General features: G+C 44.3%; 1 protein-coding gene across 6 annotated transcripts in view; it reads left to right on the forward strand.

Annotated features, from left to right (window-relative positions):
* Positions 1-19,883, forward strand: part of EPS8 (EGFR pathway substrate 8, signaling adaptor) — a 195,739-nt gene that overhangs the window by 153,398 nt on the left and 22,458 nt on the right. For all 6 annotated transcript variants that reach the window (XM_061638501.1, XM_061638499.1, XM_061638504.1 and 3 more), the window contains 6 exons: positions 1,676-1,802; positions 3,159-3,247; positions 5,118-5,192; positions 6,224-6,372; positions 11,689-11,872; positions 16,804-16,838. In XM_061638501.1, coding sequence (XP_061494485.1) covers positions 1,676-1,802; positions 3,159-3,247; positions 5,118-5,192; positions 6,224-6,372; positions 11,689-11,872; positions 16,804-16,838 — 659 coding nt within the window. The remainder of the gene's footprint in view (positions 1-1,675; positions 1,803-3,158; positions 3,248-5,117; positions 5,193-6,223; positions 6,373-11,688; positions 11,873-16,803; positions 16,839-19,883) is intronic.

The raw sequence follows: 19,883 nt of genomic DNA on the forward strand, positions 1-19,883 counted from the left end.
GGGGACCTAAAGCTGCCCACTGGTTTCCAAATTTTTCTAACATCAAAGCATGCTTTTGATAACAAGGTGTCACAAGGAAGCCTTGAACACCTGCCACGGAACTCCTCTCTGTGTTGCCAAGGGTTCTGGGGCATGCTCTGTGTTGCGCACTCTGTCCATGCAGTGGGCTGCCCCATAAGTTGAGAACTGTGTCCTGGGACCGCATCCCAGTTCTCTTTTGCAACTGCGCATTGCAAAGGAAGTCTAGTAGGAATGGAAAAGCTGCTCTGCCCTTTCCTAATCATCAAATTCAGGGAAGCCCTGAAAAGTTTGCAGGGGCACTATCACGGGGAGGGGGTAGCCAACATGGTGCCCTCCAGAGGATTGCCGGAATCCATCTCCCTTCTGGCCCAGCCAGCGTGACCACTGATTGACAGTAGTTGCAATCCAACAACATCTGGGGGTCACCGCATTGACTACCCTTGCTCTAATTGCTATACTACACTGCCTCACAAGCAGATAGTCAAAGTTTCTAAAGCAGACTGGAGACTGAGTTCTGTATTCAGGTCCTGCACAAAGTCTGTCCCTGGTGAAAATAATTTAAATACACGTTAAGTCCATGCTTCAGAAATGTCTTTGGCTACACCATAGAGCCTTCACCGATATAAGGCTCTCTTTTGTCTCTACAGCCAAGTGCTAAAAGTATTCAAGTGGCTCAAACAGTTTTTTCCTTTTTTTTATCAGAACACAATCCTGACTGTCAAAACAATCAGGGCCAGTGTCAAAGGGCAGCCAGGATGGGCCCTGGCCGAGGGCCCCTGGGACCACAGGGGCACCTAAGGGGGCCCTCGATAGGGTGGGGGAAGAGTAGTGCTTCCACGATCCATGCAGGGAGGAGCTTCCAAGCTGCCCGCCTGTTAGCTGGCTCCACCTACCTGTCTCTCCTGTTTTTTTGCAGTTACACATGCTGTGTGCGCAGGGCTATCATTAACCAAGATGGCAGCCGAGGTTTCCCTAATGGGCTTATGCCCCTGCCGCCATCTTGGTAACACTTGCATAGTTTTATAATAGCTGGACATTTGAAGACTTAAGGTGACTACGGGGAAAAACAGGTGTCTGTAGCTCATATTTCCAACAAGCAGGATGATATTTCCATGGGGTATATTGTCTGTGTGTGGGAGAACATGTAGAAATAATTAGTGTGCGGCTTAGTGGTTAGAGTGTTGAACTACAACCTGGGAGACCAGGGTTCGAATCCCCACACAGCCGTGAAGCTAACTGGGTGACCTTGGGCCAGTCACTGCCTCTCAGCCTCAGAGGGAGGCAATGGCAAACCCACTCTGAATACCACTTCCCACGAAAACCCTATTCATGGGGTCGCCATAAGTCAGGATCTACTTGAAGGCAGTCCATTTTCCATTCTAGGGTTTAATCATCTCAGATCTTACCTAGCAAGAGCTCTTAATGATGACAATTTCTGAAGGAAAATATAGGCTTTTGCTATATGGAAATGTCAGGCAGATTAATTTTAGCATTTGTTGCTTCCTGTGAATGGAATGTTCCCTTCATCCCCTGTGTGGTTTCTAATTCTGCTTAGGGACTGACTGTGCTATTGTTTGGGCAGACTTCCTGACCGTTTTGAACTCTTCCTCCTCCTCCTCTCCTCTCCCCACTCACCCCCTTTTTTCCTCCTCAGCAAATTCTGAACCATATTTTGGACGATATTGAATATTTCGTCACCAAACTTCAAAAAGCGGCTGAAGCGTTTGCGGAGCTTTCGAAGAGGAAGAAAACCAAGAAGAATAAAAAGAAAGGACCCGGTGGTAAGGGGTTTATTTCGCTTGAATGGGATCCCAAGAGATCCCCTTGTGTCTAGCTTCAGGGATCAGGAACCCGCAGTCCCCCAGATGGTGTTGGACTCCCAACTGTGATCATCCCTGACTCTTGGCCATGCTGGCTGGGGCTGAAGGGAGTTGGGAGTCTGGCAACATCTGGAGGGCACCATGTTGGCTACCTTGTCTTAACATGATGCCTGATCAGAGTCTGGGATTTAAACAAACAAACAAGAGAAATAAAGTGTTTCCTAATGACAGTGAACGCTCTCCAGAATGGGAAATTCACTTGTAGGCGGTTGCGCAGTTCAGTAACTTTAGACTATGGACTTAATAGCCTTATTGGAAGCCTTCTTTATGGTCATGGGTGGGGAACTTGTGGCCTTCCAAGGTATTTGTTGGACTACAGTTCCCATCTTCCCTAAACATTGGCTATGCTGTTTGGGACTGGTGGGAGGTGGAGTCCAACAACATCTGGAGGGCCGCACGTTCCCCATCCTGGTTTTTGCCTTTCTCCTTCTTCAAGTATAAGAGCTTAGGAAAGATGCAAGATCCTGCACTGAGCATACGGGTTAGACTATATGGCCTCTAATGTCCCTTCTAACTCTGATTCTCTCTGCTGCACGCACACAGTATTATCTATACCAGAGGTGGGGAATTTGTGGCCCTTCAGATGTTGTTGCACTACAGCTCCCATCATCCCTGACCAATGCCCGTGCTGGCTGGGGCTGATGGAAGCTAGAGACCAGCACCATCTGGGGAACCTATAGGTTCCCCTCCATGACCTAGCAGCTATGATCTCTTCTTTCTTTTTAAGTTCCAGTCTGAATTTGGGTTGGGCCCACTCAGCCTCAGTCCAGCACACTTTCTTTTTTGTGTGTTCATTTGTTTGTTACATTTTAATCCTGCCCTCCATCCAAGATGCTCAGAGAAGCATTTTAGGCTACAGCTAAATCTTACACATGGCGTTTGTTGAAATCTGCAACATTGGGTCTCCCTTTCTGCTCTCCCCTATAATGTTAAACAATTCAAAGCATGGGATGTGAGATTCAGAGTGCAAATTTGAAGCAATGGAATTTGCTTAGATTGGCAAGAATTAATTCATCAGCCTTGTTAATTGACTAAAAAGGCTGCAGATAGAAACCCAGCACAGCAGGCAAAGTGCTGAGATAAGGACTGCTCTCCCTGATGAGCTGCTACTTCTATGTACATCGGGAGACAGTTCATTCTGCCACCTCCTTCTGCTTCATGTGTAGACCCCCCCTCCTCCCACACCCATTTTGCTATGGATATGGATGCCTCCAAGAGATTCTGCCAAGTGACTTTGTTTTGTTCTTTGATCCCCAGAGGGTGTCTTAACTCTCCGCGCCAAACCTCCATCTCCGGATGAATTTGTCGACTGTTTGCAAAAATTTAAACATGGCTTCAATCTTCTGGTAAGTGCCTGTGAGCAAATACTTAGAACGTAAGAAGCATCGTGCTGGATCCATCTAGTCCAGCATCCGGTTTTCACAGTAGCTGATCAGATTCCTATGTGAAGCCCGTAAGCAGGATCTGAGTGCAACAGTGGTCTGCCCAATTTTGATTCTAAGCGACTGGCATTCAGAGGCATACTGTCTCCAACAGTGGAGGCAGAATATAGCCATCATAGCTAGCGGCCGTTGACAGCCTTTTCCTCCACAAATTTGACTAATCCTCTTTTAAAACCATCCAAGTTGCTGGCCCTCACTGCATCTTGTAGGCCATTCTCCTGCCTTTTTGTTGAACCTGCTGCTGCTGCGAGCTGCTGGTTACTGAATGCCCTTTGGAATCTGGTTTTTCCTGTCTTTCCCCCCCAGTCATCACCTGCTTCCTCCAGACTGCACCTCTTCCCCAGTTACTATTATTCTTTAACTAAGTAAAGAATCACAGCCATGTTTCTCCAAAGGGCTTCTGACAAGCTTAATTTGGGGAAGGGCCATAGCTCCATGGTAGAAGGTTTCTGATTCAGTCCCCAGCATCTCCAGGTAAGGCTGGGAGAGACCCCTGCCTGAAACCCTGGAGAGCCACTGCCAGTCAGTGCAGACAGTACTGAGCTAGATGGACCAATGGTCTGACTCAGTATAAGGCAGCTTCCCTCATTCCTATGTTTGATTCAGAATGATGTTTGGGAAGTTGTCTGAGGAAGATGACCAGCCAAGGACAGCCAGGGAGCTGATAGCTCAGTGAGGATACTTTTGTGGATGTACCAGGGCTGCATACATCTCTGCCGACAAGACCACAGTGACTTTCAGAACCATGCTGTTTCAGCTGAATTATTTCACCTCCCCTCCCAAGAGCAAGTTCACTAGTTCAGTTCAGACAACACTCCAAATCAAGATCACTAACGTGCCACTGGCTCTCACGGTCCGCTCCTTCTTCCCATCTAATGCATTGATTCCCTTATCTTTTCCTTGGGTGCTCTGATTATAATTTATGTGATCCAGTTGCAATAGCAAACAGAGGAGCCCTTTTCGAGCATTCAAAGAACGCATGAAGGGAAAGGATAAAGTGTATAAGGAGTGCTAGGCAATGCCCCCCCCCAAATCTCTGAATGGGAAGCTCTGAATGGAGATGCTACGTTAAGTTCAGTCAGCTTAGAAGTCCCTCCACAATCAGGATCTCCAGTTGCAGGGAAGATTCTAAGCACATTCAGCTAAACACTTGAAGAAGCCCCTCTGCAAGCCTTATGCCCGGTGCATGAAGGTTTGAGGCTGCAGCCAATGGAATGTTGGGGCTATCGAGTGCACTCCTGCTCCTTCTTCAACACAATGTTCAGGCGGAGCCGTGGGTCTTACATGCTAGTGCTCATATCCAAACCATGATTTGAAACTGTGGCTTGAAAGAGAGTTCGCAAACCATAGAAGTTAGAGCTAACTGTAGCTTTCCAGTTTGGATGCCAAGTGGCTTTTAAACAGCAAACTGTCGAGAAGCCACTTGAAAATGAAAAAGGACGTCTGTGTGCAAAAATCAAGGAGAGAAGAGGAAGGAGTAAACTTGCGTGCCTGAGGCATCTTATCAATCATCCCAACTGTGGTTTTGGGGATTGTCTGAATTGAGACATTGAGGCTAAATAAACAGCTGTCTAATAGATTTGATGCCCTGTCTTGACTGGTAGAGTCAAGGATCTCAGCAGAAGCTTTTCTTCTGCCTGACAGTGTTTTAATTAGAAACCAGATATTGAGTCCAGAACTTCCTAAATGCATCCTGTGTGTTATATTCCTGAGCTTTGTCCTTTCCCTGTTACCTGTCTTAAAAAGACATTTTTCTTTCTTTTTCCTCCTACAGGCAAAATTAAAGCCACACATTCAGAATCCCAGCGCACCTGAATTGATTCATTTTCTGTTTACTCCCTTAAATATGGTAAGATTATTTCTTGATGTAAAATATCACAAAATTTGAATTCGCTCTGTTTAAACCACATGATCACTTCAAAGTCTAATCAAGAGGATGATCCATGTCATGCAGATGAAAAGCATTGTCTATGCTAAACATCTTCTGGGTGGAACCAGTTGGTGCCCTTCTGCTCACGGACAGGCTTTCGATTAGCTAATTAAGAGCAGTCCATTTTTGCCAATTGCCCTTTAAAAATATAAGAAGAGCCCTCCTGGATCAGGCCACAGGCCCATCTAGTCCAGCATCTTGTTCTCACAATGGCCAAGCAGATGCCCATGGGAAGCTCGCAAGCAGGACCTGAGTGCAACAGTGATCTCCTCACCTGCGATTCCCAGCACCTGGCACTCAGAGACATACTGCCTTTGATAGTGGAGATAGGACATTGCCGTTGTGGCTATTAGCAACCAATGTATCCTGTCCCCTGGTAGGCTCCTTCCACCTGTTTTGGAGGGTCCCCCAACTCTCTGGAGCAGATTTGGGGGACACTGGAAACTGCAGGGGGGAGGAGGCATCAACAAATATTGCCTTTTTCTTTCTATTAGTAGAGCCACCCACTGGATCAAAAACCCTTCTGCAGACGCACCATCTGGATTCCTTCTTTTCTTTTCTTTTTGCCAACATCTTGCCTGTTCAATTCCAAAGGCTCAGTTTGGCCAAGAACAGGTTAAAAATACTAAAAAGGATTTGGAATTAGGTTCTAGACATCCGAGCACAAATTGCACATGTATAGTGTCAGTTTTAAAGCATGTATGCCTGTGCAACTCATTGATAATTCCCTTTAAAATACACGAAAATAGCAACTAGGAAAGGACCAGGGCCTCATTTACATGTATTTTAAAAGAGAAGGTGGTGATTCTTGCTTTTGCATCTGAACCCGACTGCAAAATGTAGCATGGGCAACTTCCCTGACAGTGCTTACTAGAACACCATGCTAAATGGTATCCATTATCAGTCCCACTATATAAACAATAAACCTATTTTATATGCATTTGTCATAGGTGGTACAGGCAACAGGAGGTCCTGAGCTTGCTAGTACAGTCCTCAGCCCTCTTTTAACAAAAGATACAACAGAATTCTTGCGTTATACTGTCACGAGTGAGGAAGGACACCTATGGATGTCTTTAGGTGACACATGGACCAAGGCCAGGTAAAAACAACCACAAATAAATGTTTGACTTGTTTCTGTAGATTTGAGTTGGGTTAATCTTCACTGACATGTTCCTGTTTTGTTTTTCTTTTCCATTGTGTTCCATGCTGGTGTGAATGCAGGGAAATTGTTTCTTTATTTATTTTATTACATTGATACCCCACCTTTCTTTCGTCAAGGAACCCAAGGTGGCATACATTTATTTATTTATTTATTTATTTATTTATTATTAATTAAATTTATACCCCGCCTTATGGCCAAAAGGCCCTCAAGGCAGCTTACAAAAGAAAACAAACATAACAATACATCAATTGTAATACCTCAATAAAATAATACAGTTCTCAAAATTAAATAATAATTCTCGAAATTAGATAACAAATAACATTATTAAAGCAAATTATTGAGCAAGTGTTACTTTAAATACTTGTATATACATGTGGTTCCCATGTGAACTCTCATCCATTCAGTGACCAGACCCAGTCCTGCTTAGCTTTGGCAAGGCAGTGTGTCCTCATGTGGCCTTCAAAGACCCTTGAAGAGTTTTTACAGTACATAAATGGGGTTCACAAGACCATAACATTTTATATGAATTACAACAATTTAAAGTTCATTTTTTTAGATGTGGAGGTCTCTATACAAAACAGGGGACTCACTACTAATATATTCCATAAAAATGCATTTTGCCAATTCATTCTTGCAATATAGTAGTTACCATCCAATGCACATGAAATGTAATCTTCCTTATTCACAGGTGCTGAGAATAAGCAGAAACTGTAGTGAGATTAAGGATTTCCACATGCAGGCAAGAATACTCACAGAACAATTAAATAGAAGAGGGTATCCATTGAAACACTTGAGGAAAGGCAAAATATAGAGCTCATGTGCCTTCAGACCATAACCTGGGTTTGGCTTCCCTTGGGTTGTTAATGCAACCATTAACACCTCATTGTCTTGTTTGTTTTCATGATCCAGCTATTAAGAAGCCCCTTCAAAATTAGGGACTCAGTCAAGAGTCCCTAGTTATCAAAAGGCTCCTCATTCTTTGCCATCCCTTTGTTAAGTGGCTGTGTAAATGGCCAGCCTGTGTTGCCAGGTCTGACAGAGGCTGGTAGACTTCACAATCCAGTGCAGGTCTTGATGGCCTATAAGTGGCACAAGTCAGTGACCACAGTGACATAGCTCCCGGCGAACATACAAAGGCTTTCTAGATGTAAAATAACACCCGCTGATAACCTTTGAAATAATCAAGATTATCTCATTGATATTTATCATTACAAGAAATGAGTGATTGCAAGACAGGGGGAAGAAGAGGGAAGTTGAAACCTTGATTTTTAAGGAATAGATGATACGAGGAAGAAAAGGGGCTTCCATCGTAATGCTTACTTAATGCCAACGAAGTGCAAGCCCGCTGGTCATGACAAAAGTGACACGGCACCATCCCAAGGAACATGCTTTGGACATAATATCATATATTAATACTTATCATATAACAGAGAGAGAGAGAGACCAGAAATGTCACTGAATAACTGGGAAAAGGTAGAGAAGCTATCTCAGGACTCGAGATTGATGAAATTGCCCTGTTTGAACTCATAATTTTCTTACTGTTTACTGAAACTCCCACTTATAATTTCAGTCAAGCATTCCCCCCTGCCCTTTTTTAAACAAAGTAATTGCAGATTTCTGCAAATGAGTAGCTAGCGCACAGGGCTTCTGCCTCAGCCATGTGCACTTGTAATGAATGTTGCAAGGTCCAGTGAGAACAGCAAGCCTTGATGTTCTGTCGCTCTCTGGGGGAATTTGTATGTAGTTAATGTGTTTTATGGATTTTGTGTTCAAATTATGTGTAAATATGTAAAATTCCTCCAGAGAGCGATAGCACATCACCATAGCACATCACCAGAAAGACCTTTTGGTCTCTGGAGGACTTGCTGTGCATTGATTTCAATGCAAGTGGTGGCAGGGAGCTCCATGCGCTAGCTCAGTGGTTCTCAAACTTTTTTGGTTTGCGGCGCACTGTAAAACTTTTCTGGTGCACTTTGTGTACAAAATTAAAAATATATTAATATATTTTAAACTATGAATAAAAATAACTTAATATACTTTCATAATCTTCACGGCACACCTAGCCACCTCTTGCGGCGCACCAGTGTGCCCTGGCGCACAATTTGAGAATCACTGCACTAGCTAGTCACTTGCAGAAATGAGCTAGCCGCTCACAGGCAGCTTTAACAGGAGAAGTCTGTGCCACCTTGACCTCATCACCACCCTCCCGTGCTCCACACCGTAGCAGTAAGTGGCAGCGAAGCCATTGCTGAGAGGCATACTCCACAGCACCGTGGCACCAAGCAGCCCTTAGGAGATGATCATGCTGAGTGTGCATGTGCAGAAGGTACAAGTTAAATCATGATCAATCTCTGAATTACAAGAATATTGTGGTTCACTAGTGAGAGTGTAAGGCTTTGTACATGTCTGATCCTTTTCCAAACCGATCAGGTTCAGCTTGCAAAGTGACCAGTCATGAGTTTCGGCAGCATCACTAGTTGGGACAGGTCTACATGCCCCCTGGTTTGTGTGGAGAAGACATACTATGCTAAGGAGAAAGCTGTGCTTGACAGGGCTGCATTGCACAGTGACTTGCTATTTGGGTAATGTTGCTTTAGACTGGCCTTCAGATATCAGTGATGATGCAGGCAAAGTAAGGGTTAGAGACAGGTGTACTGTCTGAAGCTCACCTCCGATTAACCTGGAAATGATCTGAGATCTTCCACAAAAAAATGGAAAGAGGTGAGATAACTTTAACGACTCTGGAAAATGACCCACTCTGTCCTGCTTTTGTACCCTAGTTCAGAGCAATGCCTCTGCTAGACACTTGCCACCAGACATAACAATAATTAAAAATACACTCTCCTCTCTCTCCCTCTTCCCCCACCCCAGGCTTATAAGCACAAACTATGTGAGTGTCCTATTAATTCTGCCTCCTCCTAGGACTGGTTCAGTGCCATTGGTCACCTTGATTCATTTCTGACAATGCCCATAAATAAGAGATGGCCTCAAAAAAAGGAAAAAAAGAAACGATAAAGTGTCTTTCAGGGAGTCATATCTTTTTGAAAAGGCAGTAATTCAAACCATGGGGTGATGCTTTTTATGTGCAATGCGTAAGCATCTCTGATCCTAGGAAGAAAATCCTGCTTCTAGTGCAGCGAAATCAGGTAGTGTGAGCCAGTTGATCTCAACAGAATATTTTCACTGATTCCAGAAATGTCTATCTAGTTAGGAGCTGTTGACAGTTCTAACCCCATGGCAAGTGCAAGTGGAAAAAAAGTGAAATGTGGCTTTGTGCATAGGTTTTTGTTTTATATTTTATTTTTATTAAAAGAACATAAGAACATAAGAAGAGCCTGCTGGATCAGGCCAGTGGCCCATCTAGTCCAGCATCCTGTTCTCACAGTGGCCAACCAGGTGCCTGGGAGAAGCCCACAAGCAGGACCCGAGTGCAAGAACACTCTCCCCTCCTGAGGCTTCCGGCAACTGGTTTTCAGAAGCATGCTGCCTCTGACTAGGGTGGCAGAGCACAGCCATCACGGCTAGTAGCCATTGATAGCCCTGTCCTCCATGAATTTGTCTAATTTGTGTTTACATAGCTGCACAATACAGCATATATTGCAAAAAACCCAAAAAGATTGTATGGATGTATATTCTCCTGGAATTTGTCATTCCAGAACGTAATAAACAGTATCCATCATTCTAAGAATCTATTTGCTTGTGCAGTAGTTCTTCTTCTACAATACGTTAGTTTAGTCAGTCTTAAAATATCCTAGATTTTTTCATACCATTCTGAAATAGAGTAGCTACTCTAGCAGCAGGAGCCCAGCAGGAGCTACATCACCTCCTGCTGGGAGGAGAGGCAGGATATAAATCAAATAAATAAATAAATAACCTCCTCTTCTCCCAGGCATTTTAGCACGTGCTTTTAAAAAAATTTTTAAGTGTTTTTAAATTTGTATATTTGTTCTTAATGTTTTTAATTGTTGTAAACCGCCCAGACAGCTTCGGCTATGGGGCGGTATACAAATGTAATAAATAATAAGAATAAGAATAGTTTGAAAAAAAATCTGGAATATTTTAAGACTGGGTAAGCTAAGCTATTGCTTTAGGGTTTATTTTTGCAGCAGAAAGAGGTTTAGTTTTCCTTCCAAATCTGCCTTTAATACGCTGTCTTTCAAATAGCTTAGTAGTAATATTTTGGGATCATTTGGTAATGGGTATCCAGTTATTTCTGTGAGAAGATTACAGTTTGCTCTCCAATAATCTGTATTTTCATGCGGTGTATATAGTTTTTATATTATTAGTTTGATTTGTTTTTCTTTTAAATTTCTCCATTTGGCTGTATAGCCTATCCTTTTTCTAAAGGTTCAGGACAAGCAGTGATAGGATATCTTAGTTCATCCTGTATTTCCTCTTCACTGTATTCAGACTTTTTTTGTATGTGCCAAGGCCTCCCAGTGGTATATACTGTCCCCATTTCTGTTTTTAGCCACTGGGTGAGTAAACATTCGGCAAATGCTAAAGACATGCCTCTTTACTCTGGCCTTTAGCACTTGAGATGTATGTTTTCAGGACTCACCCTGTTCTTGTGAATGTAATGTGTTTTAACTGTTCCTAATACTGTATTTTAAATTTCTGTAACCTGTCCTAGGACCTAGTGGTGACGGGTGGGCGGCAGCAGCAGCAGCAGTAGCAGTGGCAGCAGCAGCAGCAGTAGTAGTAATTTAATAACAACAACAACAAGAATTTCATAACAATAATAACATTTGCATGACCTGACATTACCAGGTACCCTTCCAATAAAGCCTGAAGCCATATAACAGAACAATCTTGCCAATGCAAACTCACACACAGGTCAAACGGCGAGCGCCTCTGCTCCTCTTTTATGCAACAGAGGGCCCATTGTGGGGCTCCCCCTCTTCCCAGCTCAGCGATCCCTGCAAGAGACAAACCTGACTGGTTAAATACAGTTTCTGTTCTTAGGCTGACTCTGTATGGACAGGAGGCTTGAAATGCAGGAAGTGCCATAGCTTAGCATTAGAGCATCTCCTTTTGCACACAGAAGGTCCCAGGTTCAGTCCCTGGCAACATCTCCAGGTAGAACTGGGGAAGACTCCCTGCCTAAAATCCTGGCGATTTGCTGCCAGTCAGTGAAGATAGCAGAGAGCGAAATGGACCAAAGAGTATAAGGCAGTTTGCTGTGTCTCTAACTTGCACCATTGTTGGTATCGAGTTATTAAAATGTGTTCCTGGCTTCCTCCTTAAACACAGAGCAGAGTGGCCCAAAGACCAGTTCATCCCACCCTATGTGCCACGATTCAGAAATGGGTGGGAGCCTCCTTTGCTGAACTTCATGGGGGCCCCGAAGGAACAAGAGCTCAACCAGCTAGCAGAGTCCGTGGCAAACGTGGCTGAGCACCAGCGGAAGCAAGAGATGAAAAGGTTATCGACCGAGGTAGGGAAAGGGCTGTTGTATGTTGTTTAAGTCGAGGTGTAGGATTTGTGTTCATTGGTCCAGTGGAACACAGGCTTAGGACGTGATCCTTGAAGCTCTGATGTGACTGTTTGATCAACATCCTCCTCAACTTAGTACTTCTTACTGCCCTCTCCCACAGCCATATATATGCCCTGGCATGCGCTGGCTGCCCCATTCATTTCAGCGCACCAAGGGGATCTGCATGTGCGAAGGGGGAATGCCTGTAGAAATCTGCTTGCTCCTTCAAGGTGAATGGGGAAGCTCTTCTGGGCAGGGTTAGACAGTGAGCCAAGACTCAATCTAGCAGGCAAGGACATCATATTTTCTCCCCATTGGCTCCTATTCCTTCCTCCCTTGGGGAAAAGTGCAGCAATTGCAAACCTGCACAAGCTCTCGTAGCCCAGATTAGATACCTATAAGACATGTTAAAGCATATTTATTCAGGGCCATAGCCAAGTAGGGGCCAGTGGGTGCATTTAAAAAAAAATGTTCTGTGTGTTTTTTTAATTTTAAATCATCAGCTGGTACTCCGTCTCCTGAATGGTAGTGCTCAACACACCATCTGTCTGAACTACCCAGCTTTGCCCATCCAAGTTTCGTGTTGGGTTTTTTTAAGGTTACTCCCCTTCTTGTACTTAAGTGAGTCTGCCAAGATCTTACTTTTTGCTACTGTAGAAGCAAACATGGCAGGGTGCCCAAAGGGGAATAAGGAGTAACTTAAGGACTTTGTTATTTATTTAAGAGCAGTGTTCTTCATAAGTGCATAAAAGTGCCTGAACGTAAAAATAACTGCTCTCATTCCAGTTATATGTTTTTGATGTTAACCATTCATAGATGCTAAAGAACACATGAGCACATTTGTTTATTAGCAGCTCCAGCTAGCGAGGAATGCTGGCTGCAGCCCTGCATGCGTCCATCATTCTAAAAGGCAGAAAAAATTATGCCCCTTAATTTCTATCACAAAAAATTAAGTCTTGACAACTCTTTTGGACCATGGCATGGCTTGTGCAGATGAGGAATAATGGTAATCGTCGGGCAGCAAAGATGTCATGAGGCTAGATGCATCTTTACATGGCCCCATCAACGAATAACATTTAATGGCCTCACACATCACAGTAAACCGTGGGTGGGGAGCCACTGGCCCACGGGCCAGTCTTGCTCTGCCAGGCATTCCAGTTTGGCCTGCAAGTCCATTTTCCATAAACTGCATCCACTTGTCAAGGGTTCAATCCTTGTGGAGGGTTCAATCCTGCATGGTTTGGCTGTGCATGCTAGTTTCCTGCAGAAAGCAGAATTGAGTGCACCTCCCTGCCCACCAGCTGATGGGCAGGGAGTTCACTCCTCCACATTTCAGGTGTGGAAAAGAATTCCCTCCCATACCTGAAGCCTGCATAAAGCGCGTCATTATGTCAAAGTTGGCCACAGGGTGGGGGAGCGATGAAGGTCTGGTCCACTGGGTGAAAAAGGTTCTCTACTCCTGTGCTAAACCATAGTTGCTGGAACAAGCCTGAGTTTCCTTTAGGCTTACGTGCTGCCCACCTCTCCTCCTCCTGCATGGCCAGGAGGATGACTTTGGCAGCATTTAGTTTCACTGAATCCCAGCTTGTCCTTATACACAAAGCAGGGATCCCAGTTAAGAACAAATTCTGGTAATTTCAAAAAAAACAAACCAACTTCAACTGGGTTCGGAAGCTTGCTTGTTAAGCCAGAGTTTATTATAAACCATAAGGCCTCCTTTATGTGCAACAGCAAACCAGGATTCAGTGAAAGAGAAACTAAGCACTGTCAAAGTCATCCTCCTGGCCATGCTGGAGGAGAATCATAGAATCTTAGAATAGTAGAGTTGGAAGGGGCCTACAAGGCCATCACGTCCAACCCCCTGCTCAATGCAGGAATCCAAATCAAAGCATTCCCGACAGATGGCTGTCCAGCTGCCTCTTGAATGCCTCCAGTGTCGGAGAGCCCACTACCTCTCTAGGTCATTGGTTCCATTGTCGTATGGCTCTAACAGTTAGGAAGTTTTTCCTGATGTCCAGTCGAAATCTGGCTTCCTGCAACTTGAGCCCATTATTCCGTGTCCTGCACTCTGGGATGATCAAGAAGAGATCCCGGCCCTCCTGTATGTGACAACCTTTCATGTACTTGAAGAGTGCTATCATATCTCCCCTCAGTCTTCTCTTCTCCAGGCTAAACATGCCCAGTTCTTTCAGTCTCTCCTCATAGGGCTTTGTTTCCAGTCCCCTGATCATCCTTGTTGCCCTCCTCTGAACCTGTTCCAGTTTGTCTGCATCCTTCTTGAAGTGCAGAGACCAGAATTGAACAGGAGAAGGGCAGAGGAGTGCTTTTGCCTGAGGAAGAGCTCTGATGTGTCCTAGTTTGTGCATATCACACTAAACCAGGATTTAGCTTGACATGTGAATATGACGATTCACAACATGTCCAGAAATGAACAGTAGCCAGGAAGAGAAGAGGTTAGTCCTTCATGCCTACTAAGGCAGGGTCTTGCCTGGAACAAAACAAAACAAAAATCAGAAAATTGCCAACTTTCACAGTGTCTCTAGCTGGAAAGCTGTGAAGAGATGACATTGGCTGTTTGGGTGTCCCTCTAGATGCCTGTTATAGGCTTTTCAACACCCTTAAAGGAACACATAAACTCTCTTCAGCGTCCTGACCCTGAAGCTTTGCTGACAAGATTGTAACCTATTACTTTGATGGGAAGGTGTGAAAAAAATCAACATGGAAACTTCAGCTTTCTTTTTATTTTTAAACTAGAGCCTCATACACCCTGTGATGCAGTGGCAGGAAAACACCAGAGTGCTACAGCTCAGAGCTCACCCCCACAAGATAGGCTCTTTCCTACAGGGCATTCTTTTTAATGCAGAAAAATGCACCCCAGTGTGAGTTAACAGCACACTTGCTGCTGCCATGGTTACAGTGCCTAACCCAGAGAAGTAAGCTTTGATCTTACATCTAGGGAAGTACATCAGAAATTCTGATTCCTGAAAATTATTCCTAGCTTAAGCTACAGTGACATCCACTGCCATTTCCCCCCTCCTGTCACTTGAATAGGTTTCCTGCTTGGGCATAATTATGATAATGAAAGACAAGGTGGAGTTGGCTGTTTCCACTGCAGTTATTAAAGGCCATTTTCTGCTTTTGCAGCACTGGAGTCATACCAGTGCCCGTAATTCATATCCCTGGTGGTATAGTATGTGCCAGCTGGTAGTTCATGGATCTTAGTTACAGCAACTTTGGTGATGTCAGGTGCATTTTATAGCCACTGAGACCAGATATAGCAGCAGCTGGTCTCTGTATCCCAGTTCCAGGAAGGGGTCCGTAGCTCAATGGCTACAGCATCTACTGGATCAGCAGAAAGTCCCAGTCTCATTTTCTGACATTTTCAGTTAAAAGAATCAGGTAGCGAGGCTGGGAAAGATCTCTACCTGAGATCCTGGAGAACCACTGGCAGTCAGTGTAGAGCAGACACGGGGAACCTTTTTGGTTTCACAGGCCAGATCCTTATCAGGATTCTGCCTCACAGGCCAAATTTGACACATGAACAGAGCCACTGACATGTCAATCGCATGTGGTCATTATGACATCACATGATAGATGGGTGAGACAGCCCACCAGTCAAAATCGCTTGTGCTTCTCTTTTAAGTCTCTGAGATTGGGGACTTAAAGGGAAAGAGGGAAAACTTTGCAAAAGCCTTTTCCAAGTTTTCCCAGACTTTGCTTTTAAGTCCCCGAGATGGGGGACTTGAAGGGAGAGGTGGAGAGATACTTGCAAAACCTTCTTCCAAATCGGAGACTTAAAAAGAAAGCACAGAGAGACTTGCAAAAGGCTTTAAGATAGTTCCAGCCCTCCAGTTTGAGCAAAGGGGAGCACAGGAGCTGTCCTAAAGCCTTTGCCAAAGCCCCTTTGAAATAGCTTGTATGCTTACATGCACAGGGCTTTGATCTCCACTTAATTGATGTGGGGATTAAATCCTACTGCTTGTTCCCTACTGAGAACAGGATTATAGAGGCAATGCTGGATTAAACCCTCTCCTCCCACCCAGCAGCTGACATCTCTAGTGATGTTAGCTGATGGGCGGGTGGGCATGGTTTGGAGATAATGGTCTCAGAGGTCAAATGGGACCCCCTGAAGGGCCATGATTGGCCCAGAGGCCAGAGGTCCTCTACCCCGGTGTATACAATACCAGGCAAGATGGACTAATGGCTGAACTGTATATGAGACATCTTCCTGTGTCTGATATTCTAAAACAGCCTTTGCCAGCCTTCGCCTGGGTCTGATGGGAGTTGTAGTTCTCAACTTCTGGAGGCCATCAGTTTGACAAAAGCTGCAATACAGTATGTTCTCTGCCTAGCTTCTGCTGTCTTCTGGGCGCTGATCATATTTTAACCAAATAGATAATATAATGGAAGTTGACCTCTGTGCTGTTATGAATCACAAAGAAATCACACACAGTATTCTGTATGAAGAAAGACTTCCTTCCTCGAAACTTCTTGTGTGTACTGTTGGAAGCAAGATATAGGGTGAATGGTGTACCATTACCCCAGACTAGAAATTTTACATGGCAAAGTATCCTGGAGCCACTTTAAAGTAGTGTTGCAAGCTTGTGAACCTGTGGGCATGTACAGCAATTGCAACTCGGCAACTTGTGGCTCAAATTCTCTATTATATTATGAACTGGGATCTACACATGGATCAGAGCATTCACAAGACAGCTTTGCTGTGCTTGATGTTCATCATTCTCCGTGGTTGTGTGAATCGGCCTTTAAGGGCTCAGGCAATGAAAGTGGAGGCAGTGCAGATGTATAGAGAGGTTGTTAATTAAGTGCAGTGAAAGATCTACTGCAGACTTGCTGTAATTGACAACAGATCCTTCCTTTTTTCTCTCTTTCAGCATTCCAGTATCTCAGATTATCCTCCTTCTGAAGGGTATGCATTCAGTAACACAGCTTACAAAAGAGGGCCTCTGCCGGACCAGGGGGCAGCTGTAGCCGCTTTTAAGCAAACTGTTAGCCGACATGTAGATAGGTAACAGTTCAGTGGACGTCATGTGTACAGCTATGGAGAACTGTCCCAACCGGTTGCTTTTAGGGTGGAGGTGCCTATCTCTGTATATATCTACTTCTCTTCATTGGCTTTAGAAGTAGACAATCCTCTCTGTGTTAGCACTAATATCTAAAACCTATTTCACTCTGCTTCTACTGTGCTTTTTCTAAAGGCCTTTGAGAAATTATGTTTAAACACAGTGCTATCAATGTTTGCTTTCAAGAAAAGATGACAAATTGAACTGTACACTCTGAATTGGAGCCTGGAACGTTGTTTCACTTACAAGCAACCAGTCCCCTTTTTGTCTCTGGCCAAGGTCAACAGTGGAGTATCCATTGAACTGACTGTTGCTTGCAGTTGCCTAGGATCTTTACACACAGAGTGGCTCCCCCACTGCTGAGACAATGGGAAAAGCATAGCCAACAGGTTTTCCAACTCTTTCTATGTTATCAGTTATGCTAAAGGATACAAACAGCAATTTGTTAGCATGCAGACCTCTGAATTCTGACCAGCACATGGATCCCTAACCATTTCCACTGGCATCAGCACAGGTTACAAGCCTTGTTCTTGTGCCCCATGTTAAGCACACATGTTCTGGTGCAGACAGCCCAAGGGCTATGGCTGTAAACCACTGTAAACCCACCAGATGGAGTGAATTATAGGCAGCCACTTCTTTGAATCGGCACATCAGTTCCTTGATGGGCAGATAACTGGTTGTTGCTGTCCAGGCATGTATTTATATTGTTATGTGCATAAAAAACACACACAGTGTATATCCCGCCTTTCTTCCGTGATGGAACCCAGGGCGGTTTACACAGAGTTCCCATCCAGGCACTGCTAAGATCCAGGCTTCCTTAGCCTCAGCAAGGCTTCTGCATCCTCTGGCCTCTACCTGGCCTCCCAGTCTGGCGTGCTTTCTGCGTAGCTTCTCCCATGGCAAAACCAACAAACATCTGCAAGTTGCAAATACTTCAGGGGTGGTGGTAGGGGTGGTTGTCATTTATTAAATTGATATGCTGCCTTTCCTCCCAAAAGGAGCTCTTTTTTGTTTCCCCTGGAGAACAGCCGTATTAGGGTAACTTTTCAGGTTAGATAATCATGTGGCATTTTGCCATGTGCCCGAAACGCAACACGTGGAATGGGTGATTGAAAGGGAGAACAAAAACGAAGCTGTAATCCCCCAGGATTGCTGACTGGTTAGGCTGTGACATTGATCCTGTGCGGCTCGCCAGAGCATACTCACCAGTTTTAGTGTAGGGTACCTTCAGGCACATATCTTTAAATCTCAACACCATGAACCTCATTTATCCAAATGGTTTGGGGTTAAGATTGGAGATGGGGGCCGGGGATAAAATCCAGAGCATACAAATCACCAAGGGGTTGGAGAAATTGGAATGTTGCTTAGATTGGCCCACATCTGCACAGCGTTATATTGGCCATTGCAGTGAAGTTGAGGCGTTTTGGATAACTGAGGGTCCATCAGTGGGAGTTCTGTGGTGTCCTTCTGCTCCTCTCTTCAAGTAAATTGGAACAGTTCTCCACAGCTAACCAAAAAACTAGATAGCTACTGGAGCCACTCAGAATGTGTGCTCAGGATCAGTAGTTTACAATGGATGAGTACCAACAATAATTCATTCTTGTCTCTGATGTTCTGTTAACGTGCTGTTTCACAGCCATTGCATCCTATTTCCTATTATATGTTAGCTTACAAAGTTCCCTTTTCTTTGTGACTGGCTTGCGATTGATTGATATGGTTGCTATTACTGTCCTTTTTTTAGGTTTTTAAATCTCCCTGTTCCTAAAGGCTGAGGACAGATGCCATTAAGAGCCAACGCTAGGAATTAAAATGTAAAATGCTAAACTTTTAAAATGAAAAGGATAAAACTTTAAATAAAAGACCTTGCATACCTTCTAGCAGATGACCTGGTGTTGGCTTCTGAAGTTGCGTATCTGTCATGACAATCAGCCTGGGCTTGTATTTGGCCTGGGTTAGGGGGCAAAGTTTAGTGGGTAGAACACTTGCTTGCATGCAGAATGCTCCGGGTTCAAGCCTTGATGTCTCCCATCAGGAATGAGAAAGACCCCAGTCCAAAAAGATCCTGGAGAGTCACTATCACTCAGTGTAGGCAAGCCTTCCCCAGCCTTGGGTTCCCAGATGTTGTTAGACTAGAGCTTCTGACATCCCCAGCCAGCACGACCAATGGTCAGAGATAATGAGAATTATAGTTTTACAACCTATGGGGACTCTAGGCTTGGAAGGCTAGTTTAGGCTATACTGAGCTAGATGCACCGATGGTCTGACTCAGGAAGGCAGCTTCCTATTAGTCTTTTTACAATGAGACTTTGGCAAGCATTTGATCTTTATTTGAATATCTTATTAATATATTTACAATGACAGCCCTTTCCTCCCACAACCATGGGAATTGGTTGTCGGGTTAATCATCCACAGGGCTATGAAACTGAGGTTCAGTTGTGGTTAGTTCAGCTGCATGTCACTTGACCTCTGGCTTTTATTGGGTGTCTTCTTAAATCATTTGCAAATGGTTACACATTCCGCATTTATCCTCATTTGTGTAATAGCAGTGTTCTATTTCAATCCAATTGTTCCATGAGTTCAATAATACAAATCTGCAAAGCTCATCAGCGTACCCTTTCCAGAAACACCCTCCCAAATGTGAGATCAGCCCACTTTGCAAATTCTTCCACTCCATATTGCAGAGAGTGAGTGTGTGTGTGTGGTGTGTGTGCTCTTGTACACATGCCAACTTTAATATTTATGACTGCTTCAATGGATAGTTGTTCTCCATTGCCAGCTTTTTGCTGTTGTGATGGATGTCTGATTGCCGTGCATGGTAGTGAATTCTGGACAAATCACCATTCCTAATGATTTTTGCTGTCAGGCAGGACTTGCCTCTTTGCTCTTCTCGG

The sequence above is a fragment of the Rhineura floridana genome, chromosome 8, assembly GCF_030035675.1.
Source record: "Rhineura floridana isolate rRhiFlo1 chromosome 8, rRhiFlo1.hap2, whole genome shotgun sequence".
Lineage (NCBI taxonomy): Eukaryota > Metazoa > Chordata > Lepidosauria > Squamata > Rhineuridae > Rhineura > Rhineura floridana.